The 12,964-nt window shown below is 41.7% G+C and overlaps 1 protein-coding gene across 1 annotated transcript; it reads left to right on the top strand.

Moving 5' to 3' along the window:
- The first annotated feature begins 337 nt into the window (after positions 1-337).
- ANKRA2 (ankyrin repeat family A member 2) lies at positions 338-12,409 on the top strand. Its single transcript, XM_063127923.1, has 9 exons — positions 338-463; positions 2,261-2,640; positions 3,479-3,637; positions 4,620-4,685; positions 5,495-5,592; positions 6,678-6,803; positions 7,989-8,055; positions 8,148-8,228; positions 10,046-12,409. Exons 2-9 carry the CDS (start codon positions 2,352-2,354, stop codon positions 10,099-10,101), a joined length of 942 nt encoding a protein of 313 aa, XP_062983993.1. The 5' UTR covers positions 338-463; positions 2,261-2,351; the 3' UTR covers positions 10,102-12,409.
- Positions 12,410-12,964: the final 555 nt, after the last annotated feature.

Raw genomic sequence — 12,964 nt, 5'->3', positions numbered from 1 at the left:
TCCAAACCGCGCCACCACAACTACCTTCGGCGCGCTATTTACTAATAGCGATCCCTTTCCTCACAGAGATAGAAAATGTAGAGTTACACAGCGTTCCTCACTTCCGAGGGACGGAAACAGAAAGACGCGCGGGAGAGCCGCTTCGCAATCTCGGTGGCACCGTGTCCTACCCTCTCGTTCTGTTCCTGAGACTGTCGCACTACTTTTGAGCCATCTTCTTATCTCTATGTTGCAACCGAAGGGGGAGGGCGGTGCTTTTGTGGTGACGTAAAGTACTGGTCTCACCTTTCTGAGGCGACGTACTCCTCCAGCCCGCTTTTCCATTCCGGGTCTCCCTTGTGCCATAACCGGAAGTGGCGTCATGAAGTACAAGAGTAATAACAACAACGTCGCTGTTAGCGGTGTCAGCGAGGAGCTGCACGAGGCTGCGGGAATAACTGGTGCGGAGCGGCGGAAGAAGTCGGTAGGTGGGAGCGGCGGCGGCGGCGGCGGCTAAACGGCAGCCTACGTGCTGCGGCGGACTGATTGGACTGCCAGGCTTGGGCCGGAAAGGCCCGTGTTCAAATCCCGGCTTTGCCACATGTCTGAAGACAGCTTGATTTTTGTTGATTGAATATATTGCTGGCTACTCTTTAGATGTGTTTATATGAAGTGGACATTTTCTTATTTTATTGTGTGTTGTCAGCATTTTTGTATTGTACACTGCTTTGATCGCTTCTTTTGTTATGTGATATAGACATGTATTAAATAAAGTAATGAATGAATAACTAATAAAAATATAGGAAATGCTCTGTTGGATCAGGCCAAAGGCATCTTGTTTTCCACACTGTCCAACCAGATGACTCAAGGGGAAGCTCACAAGAAGGTCATGAGGGCAACAGTCTCCTTTGCTGTTGTTCCCCAGCAATGGCTATGCACACTGCCTCTGTTACTGGAGGTAATATATAGCCATCAGGACTAGTAGCTGTTGATGGCCTTGTCTCCCATGAATTTGTCTAATCCCCGTTTTAAAGCTGTCCAAGATGATGGCCATCACCACATCTTGTGGCAGCCAGTTCCATAAGCTGACTAAGGGTGCAATCCTATGCATATTTAGATAGGGGGAAAAGGTCATACAGCTGCCAGCATTCCATCTAAACATGCATAGAATTGTGCCCTAAGCCCTGCATGACTGGCTCACTTTTTCATCACTTTCAATGATAGAAAAAGGGGGCTGACTGAGCTGCTCTAAGCTCTTTGGAGAATATAAATTAATAATGATAATTTTAAAATACATTACTCTATGCTCTCTATAAGAAAGAAACACAGGATGGTGTCTTATGACAGGTCAGACTCTTTGTTCATATTGCCCAATATTGTCTACTCAAATTAAGAGCAGCTCTCTAGAGTCTTGGGCAGAGGTCTTTTCCAGCACTTGCTATCTGATTCTTTTAACAGGAGTTGCCAGGGATTGAATTTCTGCATGCAAATCATGTGCTGCATCAAATTCTATTAATACAGGCAGAACTGACCTTGTGGATCATAACATTTAAAGCATTCATTTTTGTTTTTCAGTCAAATACTAGGACCATCCATAATCACACTAAAATGAATAACAAAAAAAATGATAAAGCTGTAACGGTAGGGGGGGGGAAATTACTTCAGTAGACTTTCTTGATACAAGACAAAAAGTTGTAAGGCTCTGTACAGGTTAGGGTGCAATCCTATGAAGACAGATGGCAGCTTCCAAACTCGGAGGCTGCCAGATATCCAATGCAGGGCTCTCCAGCCATCCTGCATTTCTGCTAGATGGGTGATTTTGCCAGTCTAGCAGCAGTGCTTCAGAAGGGGAGGGGAGGAGACTGGGGCAACCATAGAAAATGTTATGTGACCGCCCCCAAGAATGCCCCATTTTCCCATCTCCGTGCACCATTTGAGTGCAGAGATGTGGTCAGAACTGTGCTGACTATGAGGAGGAGGGCGTTGGAAGCATGGTTTCTGGGCTCCGAGGTCAGAGCCTGGAAACCAGAGCCTGGGGCGTGTAGGATTGCCCCCTAAGTTGCTTTGAAGTCAGTATGATTCAAAGTAACCTAACTGTCTAGAGGATTGCATTCGTTATACAAACTTGAGTCACTGTTTTGGGTAAGGAATATTTTGTACTGATCAGAATAAATAATTGCTACTGTTCAGAATGATGACCTTTTTAAAAATTACTTCTTTTGTATTTTCATGAGTTTGTGGCATTATGCGCTAATGTATTAATACTTTGTTTCATCTGCAGATTGTCATAGACCTCAGCCATTGAGATTTGTAAAATACGCACACTGGAAGTAAAAACCATAAGGAAATACTTTACATAAAGGACTCAAATAATGGAATCGTCAACAAATCTAGATGTTGATGCCCAGTTAATTGTGGAAGACTGTGCTGGCAGTTATAGCCTGTCTCACATGCCAGATATTAAAGTGGAGCACCACCTCGATTCTAGTGTTGAGGAAGGACCAACTCAGAGTGTTGCCATGGGAATGAAATTCATTTTGCCCAATAGGTTTGATATGAATGTGTGTTCTCGGTTTGTTAAGTCTTTGAATGAAGAAGACAGCAAAAACATTCAAGATCAAGTGAACTCTGATCTTGAAGTGGCATCTGTATTATTTAAAGGTCAGCATTTTAAAGTTATCTTTCTCTTAGGAATAATACTATTGTGACAAAGGAATCCATAGGCACATATGAACATCTCTCATTTTCCTTATTTATAGAATGTTCTTAAAAGTTAGTAAAAGGTTTAGGCAAACCGTGGCTTGGCGTTCCATCTTAACTGAACTGATGGGCCGGTTCAAATTATTGCTGTAGGCCACCATTGCTTAATGAATATTCAAACTGTGGCAGATGGTCACCATGGAGGTAAATTCCATTGTAACAAATAATCCTACTGTAAATCTGTTCCGAATAAGGCTGTTTATGTAGAATTTACACTTTGATCCTAAACGTGTACTCAAATTCAGCAAAACATTTCCAAGTGAATGTACTAAGGATCATTTTAGATTACATCAGGACCCTTCAGTTTGTTTTTCACTTTGACGCTAACTGAGCCTGCCATTTCTTAGAGACAAGAGCTCCAAAGTGCATGTTCAGCTTGATTCACAAAGGTTCCTCCATTCAGTACTTGTGGATGTGGAAGCTCTGAACTGGGATGGCTGTGTGGAAATAAGATCTGCTACACATCCTAGAAATGTAATTTCCTGCAAGAATCCAAACAAGGCAGGCACCTCTCTATGCAGTTGGCTGCTTGAGCAAATCAGCACCCATTTAGTTTTGGCTGATTTTATCCACACTAGAGAAACCCAGTTCTCACTGGCGACCATGCTTCCCAAATTATGTATGAAGCCACTCCATTGTTTTGGTAGAATAAAGTATATTTAGAATGTCTTTAAAATATGACTTTTCTTCATTAGCTCTTCTGACAGCTACCATTTGTTTTTCTTTGTTTTTCACTTAGCTGAGTGTAATATCCATACTTCTCCTTCTCCTGGGATTCAAGTAAGACATGTCTATACTCCATCAACTACTAAGCATTTTTCACCTATAAAACAATCAACCACTTTAACTAACAAGCACAGAGGAAATGAAGTTTCTACAACACCTTTGCTTGTAAACTGTAAGTGTTTCTCTGTAAAATGGTAAATGTAAGTTTTCATTTTGGGAGTTTTATTGGGATATTACAAGAAGCTGGTCTTTGTGTTCCCTTTAAACCAGTCAGTCAGGTAAAGATTACAGTAATTGCTTAATCGTTTTGGAACAAGATGGTTCTCTTCAATGAAAACATTGCCTTAGTCATTATGGGAAACAAAACTTTTTCAAATTGTAAATGGACTAGGCATGTTAGCATGCAGTAGTAAGAAGACAGAAAATGCCACATATCATTTAACTGTGATATGTTGTTGCCTGTGGAGTTTAAGAAGACAGTGAACCAATTCTTCTCCAAAGGCAGCTCATAGAATTGAATGTGATAATTCCAGCACAAGCAACACTGAGGGTCCAGATTCTAATGCTGGCAAATGCAGACTATAGTCTGTAAACGAGATCAGAGTTGTAAGTTGTGTGCAAGAAAGTGTTATAGAACAAGTAATAACAGTCACTCAGCCTATGCCAGCTGTGTGATTCAAATTTTTGTGATGGATTCTAGTGCACATGTGGGCAACCTGAGGTTCCCAACTGGCTCTCTGTGGCCCAGGAGAACCACACCCACTTCCCCCTGCATCCCACCTGATCAGGCATCAATCAGCAATCTCGGTGGGGATGTTTCATCTCCCATACCCTGGCGTGATCTCCAGGCAACTGAGATTCTTTCCCAAAACAGCAATCTCAGGGCGGGGAGGCAACAGGTGGGATCTCATCTCTAGATCTGAGTGGGCAGGGAAGGGAGGTTTAAATCTCCCCTTCCTTGTGCCATTAAACATGGGGTGGGGGAAAGAGTGTGTGCAACTCTTTCTCCTGGCCCCACTTGCAGCCCCCAGGGCCAAAAGAGTTGCCCACCCATGCTTTGGCGACATGCAGAAAGCATGGTAGTCTTCAGTTCATGGCAGGATTGTGCCACAGGAGATGCTGATACCTTTTTCTGCTGCATTTTTTTTCTCCAGCCCTGTCTGTTCACCAGCTGGCAGCTCAGGGGGAAATGTTGTATTTGGCTACACGCATAGAGCAAGGTGAGCTTTTGGTATAGTCTCTGTTTCTTGTGGTGGGGGCAGGGTTGGGGCAGAAATGATAAGCTGCCAGGTTGGGTTGCGTGCTGCAGCAGGTTCCTTTTACATTCATAGCTTTCATTTGTTTGTCAATCCTATTTTGTTTCCTAAGAAAGTGGCCCCCAAATGTTTTGGCCTAGCTGGAGTAGGCAACATGGCGCCCTCCAGATGTTTTGGACTACAATTCCCACGTTCCCTGTCATTGTTCATGTTAGCTGGGGCTGATGGCAGTTGAGGCCCAAAACATCTGGAGGGTAATAGGTTGCCCACCCTAGTTTGTCAAAACGTGTTCTGCATCATCATGTCACAGCACTGCAGAAGCAGAAGATTCTGAAATAGCAGAGGCTTCGTATTCTCTAGTCACTCTTCTTTGGGGAAAGAAAGGAGGTAGCAAACCTGTCCGCTAAGGGCTATGATGCTCTGGTTGTAACTCTTATCCAAGCTATCCTGTGATGTGGGTGAATCATGCAACATCACATGTTTCAAACAGTAGGAGAGGTTAGTCTTGTCCCCTTAGGGTGCAATCCGATGCATATTTAGACACACACCCTAAAAAAGTCCTTCAACTCCCAGCCTTCCCCAGCCATTATAAAGCATAAATAATATTCAAGTGCTCCATTTCTGTTTGTTTGCATGTTCAAATTATATTTTCTACATGTTGTCAGGCCAATATAGAATTCTTACAGACTAATTCTAATGCATAATCATTTTATCCGTGCATTATATGGAGACAACTGTGGAAAGATAGCTGATCTATACATTCTGTTGAATAGAAAATGTAATCAACCATACAGATGAAGAAGGCTTTACTCCTCTGATGTGGGCAGCAGCTCACGGGCAGATAGCAGTGGTAGAATTTCTACTTCAAAATGTAAGTAAAAATATGTTCCACTTCATACATTTGAGTTCTAAACCCAAAAAACTCTTACTAATAGGCCTCTGAAAGCCCTCTGCATAAGGCTGACATACGCGGTAATAGTATTATCTTATTTTGCTTGAGTTAAATTCCATATTTGAACTCCTAGATTTGGCATTACTTTTTTTCTTAATGTTACAAATGAGATTCAGTGGAAAAGCACCAATGCTCGATGTACACAGAAAGTCTGAAGAAACTGGACTATTCTAGAGCAGTGATAGTGCGCGAAGTGGTTTTATCTGGTCACTGAGGATCCTGCTTGTGGATGTTACTGTGGTTTACCCCTTCATGGTTTTAATTTTTGTGAACCGCCCAGAGATCTTCGGCTATTGGGCGGTATAAAAATGTAATAAATAAATAAATAAAAAACCCATCTTGAGGAAGCCATTTCTTCCACTTATAGCAACAACCTCATGGCTGAGCCTAGTTAAATAGCTGACCCCCTTTACAAATCCTAGGTTCTGATTCCCTCATGGATACTACAACTGTGTCCCCATAACTTTTCAGAAAGCATGAATGAACCAGTAGTTAGATGCTATATTTTATGGCCTCCCATCCCAATTAGAACAACATTGGGTGTTCCTGTTCTAGTGGGGAGAAGAATGGTGAACGAGGAGAGGTGGTTATTTTTCAAAAACGTGGAAGCTCTTATAAAGAATTAAGAGAACAACTATTTACCAGGGCTGGACAAAAGAAGAAATAACTTTACAGCACTTATTTCTGCATGTCTACTCAGAAATAAGTCTCATTGAGTTCAAGGGGACTTACTCCTAGGTAAGTAGGATTGCAGCCTTATGCTGCAACAGCTCCTTGGTTTAGGCTATATTTAAGGGAAGAAAACGTGTAGAAGGTTGGTGAGGTGAACAAATTATCCATGGATCTTTTGGAATCTCCTCTTCTGCTTTCAAAGAAGATGTCTGCACTGGTCAGAGATGAGAATCTTGACAATTTTTTGTTGGACTCTGGGTTGTTCCACACATGACTAATTTTATTCAGAAAAGATGTAACCACACATTTACCACCACTGCCTTTTCTGCTAGGGTGCAGACCCACAGATCTTGGGGAAAGGACGAGAGAGTGCACTGTCATTGGCCTGTAGTAAAGGATACACAGATATCGTCAAGATGCTGCTTGATTGTGGTGTTGATGTCAACGAGTATGACTGGGTAAGTCTCTTCCTGGGGTTGCTGCTGCCTTAATCCACTTGTACATTACGAGTTTGACATGAATCCAGCAAACCATCAAGAGTGAACTCACTCCTCGGAGTGTTCCTCTTTACATAATAAACACTTTTTAGTTGCTGGATAGGAAGTATGGCAAGTCAGTGGTTTAAACAAGGTGACTCTCTTCTGTCCTGCTCCATGCCTGCATGCATCTTGCTGCTCATGACAGAGAACTGACATGACCCAGAAAGCTTTCTAGTGACTTATGTGTTCACCTCCAACTAATTGTAGAAGGGAATATTTGTTGTGTCTGGTCTGTGTCTACAGTTTCTGCTGTCTCCAGGTACTAGTGGCCTAGTAATGGTCTACTGGGGTCCTGTTCCTGACTGCCTTCTTTTTTAAAGCGTTAAGGGCATAAAGCAAGGCTGTTGAACCTCTTTCTGCCCCAGGGCTGAATTCCATTTTGGAGAAGTGCTCAGGACTGTGTTCCAGTAGTGGGTGGTATTTTTACTGCCGGCAGCTGAGCCTTAGGAGAAGCATTTCAAGCCAGGAAACCGCAAAATGATCAGTAGTTGGGGGGAAAGGAGTGGAAGTGGGGGAGTGGCCACCGGGGGGAAGGCTGGAGTACTGGATGTAGTTTCTCGCCTAGATTAATGAGTTTAGAATTAGCATGAGATACTTTTGATTCTCATCCCTTGGTATGAGGTACTTTTCTCTAGGGATTAGAGCTTTCCTGCCATGCCCTAAATTTTCAGTTGCTCCTTAACTGCCAATTTTTAAACTCCTGACAGTAGAAGTATATCATGATGCTCTGGAATATGACCCTGGCAGGCAACCAAACAGGGATCAGGAAAGAGAAATTGGCGAATATTTGCCTTGAGATATAACTGAAGTACAAAGCTACATTACGATGTAAATGGTTGTAGACTTAGAATGTTAATTGTTTAACGATAATAGGTTGGATCCAGGTAGCCGCCCACAGAAAGGAGCAATGGAAGCTGACTTCCCTGCTAGCCTCCAGAGTGCCCCCTCCCAAATCCGATTTGTGGGTTTTGGACCACCAATCATACATTTGACTAGTAAACAAAGTCACAATTTGTGGGGCCTTGTGCATGTATAGCCTGTTTGGATCATTAAACTGTACATGTGAATTCTGAGATTTAAATTTTCCTTGTTTTCCACCCTCAGAATGGTGGTACACCCTTGCTCTATGCTGTACATGGAAACCATGTGAAATGTGTCAAAATACTCTTAGGTAAGTGTTCTAAAGATGGTATTAGTCAATCTGAACTGTACGAAATTCAGTATGTTAATACATTAATCACTTAAATGTCATGTTTTAAATAGAGCACGGTGCAGACCCAACTATAGAGACAGATTCTGGGTATAATTCCATGGATCTGGCTGTAGCCCTGGGCCATCGTAGCGGTGAGTATTCAAGCACTTAAAAACTTAGTTCAATTATTGTTGCTCTCTTTTTGTATCAGATTGCAGCTTTACAACAGGGTAAAATATATGAAAATGTCATAGTTTTTGTCTATGATCCTGAGCCAATTTATTTAGAAGCAAGTTCTGCAGAAATCAGTGGGCAGCCGAGTTTTTACTGTTGCTTCTGGACTATCCTTGTTTATCACCATTTACAGTAGTGAAAGTGCACACAGAGCTACAAGAAGATAACTCGCCACTGTATTATTATTATTATTATTTATTTATATAGCACCATCAGTGTACATGGTGCTGTACAGCGTAAAACAGTAAATAGCAAGACCCTGCCGCATAGGCTTACAATCTAATAAAATCATAGTAAAACAATAAGGAGGGGAAGAGAATGCAAACAGGTACAGGGTAGGGTAAGCAGGCACAGGGTAGGGTAAAACTAACAGTAGAAAGTAACAGTAGAAGTCTGCACAACATCAAGTTTTAAAAGCTTTAGGAAAAAGAAAAGTTTTTAGTTGAGCTTTAAAAGCTGCGGTTGAACTTGTAGTTCTCAAATGTTCTGAAAGAGCGTTCCAGGCGTAAGGGGCAGCAGAAGAGAATGGACGAAGCCGAGCAAGGGAAGTAGAGGCCCTTGGGCAAGTGAGAAACATGGCATCAGAGGAGCGAAGAGCACGAGCGGGGCAATAGTGTGAGATGAGAGAGGAGAGATAGGAAGGAGCTAGACCGTGAAAAGCTTTGAAGGTTAACAGGAGAAGTTTATATTGGATTCTGAAGTGAATTGGAAGCCAATGAAGAGATTTCAGAAGCGGAGTAACATGGTCGGAGCGGCGAGCCAAGAAGATGATCTTTGCGGCAGAGTGGTGAACAGAAACCAACGGACTGATGTGAGAAGAAGGAAGGCCAGAGAGAAGAAGGTTGCAGTAGTCCAACCGTGTACCTCTACTGTTCTTGCTGCCTAAGCCTCCCTCCCCCCAATACTTCACTGTTTAGGGTCAAAGACACATTTTTGCCTCTCCCTTCATGCTGTAGATTGCTGCCTGCTTACTTTGTTTCGTAGAATGGCAGGGTGGGATGGGAGATACTGAGAACTGAGTTTGCCCTTACCCACGTAGGGTGAGACCATGATCTGTTTCTTGGTCACTAGTGTGACCAAGAGATGGAGCCCTGGAATTGACTTGTATGACTAGCAAAACACCTGTTATTATGACAGGGCTGGGGGTAGGTCAGTGTCTAGCCAGAGTGCTTGACTTTTCAAAGACCCTGGAAGGTTTTGTGTGCTTCATATACACCGTGTTGTAGTCTCTGTAAACTGTGGCTGCAGAACATGCTTCGACTCACTACAGCCATGTCCTTTGGTGCAGTGCTTTATTTCTTCCTCATAGGAATGGATGGCAGTAATTCACTCAAGAATACCATTGGTGGGGGGGGTGGGGTGAGCTCAATTACTTCCCAAGACTGCTGACCCCAGCCATTGCGAGTTAACCCTATTCCTAGCTTCATATTGCCACCTTGGTTCTTTTTCTTCATAGTGTCTTCTTGCTTAGTCCAATGGAATGTTGGGAACTGATGGAGATGTAGTATATATAGATTATTACAAACTCTCTGTGCAATCTCCCCCTTTTTAACCCCTCCTATTTACAGCTACAAAATATGATTGGCTACACAAGAGTTTAATTGTGTTTTTAATTTTAACCAAGATTTTGTTTTTAATTCAGATGTTACTGTTAGCCTCTTTAAGTGCCGTTATTTGGCAAAAAGGCAGGATATGCATTAAATAAAAATTGAACACTGTGCTTTTCCCACTTCAGTTCAACAGGTTATTGAGTCGCATTTATTAACTCTCCTTCAAAACATCAAGGAATAATGGCATTGCAGTTATGGAACAAGACTTCGTATGTAAAGATTTGGACTTTGTTTTAGCACTGATCAACATCATAAAGACTTGGATTTATTTATTTATTTTTAAATCGATACCTTTCTCCAATCTTGAGGTGGGGATAGGAAGACTCTCATTACTTACCATTTCAGAGTGAAAATTGGCTAATTATAAGTAATGGTGCATTCTTCACTTGCTAGCCAAACCTGAGCTTTTCCTGCTGACATGCACATGTTTATGAGGTACTGGCTGTGTAGATAGAACTGTTAGCAATCTCCAAGCCCTGGCCTAGACTGTGATCGGCCTTTCTCCTCTGCCATCCTGTCGGTTTATCATCCCAGCAGGACTCCGTATCCAAAATGGCTTGGGAGATAAGAAATTCTCTAGGCTATGTTTGGCCAAGAAGGTAGGTGCCAAATATCAAGCACCTTACATGGCTTGAAAGTTGGATTCAGGAAAGCTTTCTGAGACTTTGCTCAGTCTATGTTCTACATTCCTTCTTTCTTTGGTAGGATTTTAACACAATTCCATTTTATATATTTGACTGATGTCTGTAGACGTTTATAAAACCAAATCTATCCTATTTGTAAATATTTCATGTAATGCAACATGATGTTGTATATTTGGGGGGGGGGAAGGAATTACGGAGTTCTTGATGTTGTATAATACCATACCTCATTCTGTCTGACGCCTTATGTCGTTTTATACACTTCGACACTTTTTAAGTGGATAACAAATCTTCAGAAAGTATTAAATCATACAAAATGATACTTGGAATACTGCAGCGATACAAATGCTCCATAAATTAATTCAGCTGGTGCCAGGGAAGGCACTGCAAGGTGCAGCTCAAGTGATTTTGTTTTTTAATATAGGTACCTAGCCAGTTCTTGGGTGGGTATAGGAAGGTTTCCTTCTAATTATGCTTTAACCACAACCTTTTGAGCTGGCCTACCAATGTTATTAGTAGGGATGTTGAAGAAATCTGCAACAGATTCAAATGAGTTCAGGTTTCTGTGACTCTTAACTTGTGGATTCTGTAGCAGACCAACTTTTATTGAAGCGTGTAGATTCTGCAGACTGGTTTGTTTACTTTTGGGGATTTGCGCAAGTTCGCACTTAAGAAATGACATGGTCATACATCCCTAAAAAGATCAACAGATTCAGATTCCATCAACAAGTGGACATTGTTGTCTATAGCTCCAAGCAATAAAGTTACTACTCCTGTCCATGATGGAACAAAAGATGCCTGATAATCCACAAAACAGATGGATTGGATTGAACAAAATCCATACATCCCTAGTTAATAGCAAGCAAAACTGTTTAGTAGCCAGCGAGGGGCTGGCTGAGGGACAGAAAGCTTGATCCCTGCATTTCTATGCTGGATATGGAGCAGCTAGTACTACACTACTGTTGTATTTGTTAGACCTTTCCATCGTCATCAGAAAAATGGAAGTTGCCTTAGCCACTAGTTCATCCGGAGCTTGTTTTGAAACTTGTTTCATAATGGTCCCCCCCCCCCCCAGTGCTTTATTTGTTCCTAACAGAGAGGAGAGAAAGTGGTGCAGCCCCCTTGGGACTGTGCTTCAGAATGCAGGTAAGAAAATTGACTGTACACTTGCGTTAAAAAAACAATCCATTTATAGAAATACCACTCCTCAGAGAGAAATGTAGGTCATTTCAGTAATTCTCTCCTATCTCCTGCATATCTATGAACAGGGTAGTTTCAATAATCTCTCACCTACGTTCTAAAGTGGTAACGTTCCAGCACCACATGCACTTTCTGGTCAGCTAGAGTAGAATTAGCTCCATGTGGTGGAGAAGGTAGACTGACATCTAAACAAATACACCTTTAGCCTTTCTGAAATTTTGAAATCCACAGGCGTTAACATGATTCTCTACTCCAGGTCAAGACTTATACTCAGCATATGGGCAGATTGTTATTATATGTGCAGATCTGACCCAAGAATATAGACTTCATGCTCGCTTTCGCCTGTCACAGCCAAAGAGCCAAGATGTTCAAATGCCCAATACTGTGACCTTCTGATGGCTACAGGCTATGGAGTAACATATGCATGAAAATGCACTGAGTATAAGGTGGGGATTTAGCGAAGAACCATCTGAAACAGACCAGGCTGTCTCATTCCTGTGCTTGCTCCAATGAAAAAGAGTTAACAGTAAATATGTTTGAACAAAAGGACTTCATTTTTAGATAGTGGAGTGTGTGGTCAAAGCCTAACAGCAAGGGCTAGGATACTAACGGCACTTAGTTGGAATTAAAGTCCACTGAAACTTCCAAGTAAGATTATTTTGGATTTTAGCACAAGACCTCCTTCCCTGGTTCTAAGAAATGAAAATTGATTTGCTACATGTTTCTATCATCTCTCACACAAGTTGGAGGGAAGTGTTATTTTTCACAGTGAAAAAGAACAAAAACCCTAGGGGAAGAGATAAAGCATGTTTTATTACACATTTAGAAGCATGTTTAGCATCTCTTTAAAATGCATGTTTCCAATAATGAAAATAAACATTTTTTTTACATAGCTGAGGAATAATTGTGCAATATTGGCTATGAAGTAGTCCCTTGCTTCTCAGAATCTTATTAGCCTAACCTGATTATTTTCAAATCTGTTTTCATCTTAGTGATTATCTCTGGGGGGGGGGGGGGAACCACCCATACACTTTTCCTTTGTGGTTATTCCAATTGAACATAGGCAGTCCCATTTAGCAGAGCTTGACCTGATGTGGTTTTCAAACCTTTTTTTTCATACAGATTTGAAAATTGGTAGAAGTGGGAACAAACCATTTAACTTCAAGACCCTTGAAGGAGCCTAAATTTCTTTGTTTTTTGTGG

This window comes from Elgaria multicarinata, chromosome 6 (genome assembly GCF_023053635.1).
Source record: "Elgaria multicarinata webbii isolate HBS135686 ecotype San Diego chromosome 6, rElgMul1.1.pri, whole genome shotgun sequence".
NCBI classification, from domain to species: domain Eukaryota; kingdom Metazoa; phylum Chordata; class Lepidosauria; order Squamata; family Anguidae; genus Elgaria; species Elgaria multicarinata.
This window is presented reverse-complemented; position numbering and strand designations above follow the sequence as displayed.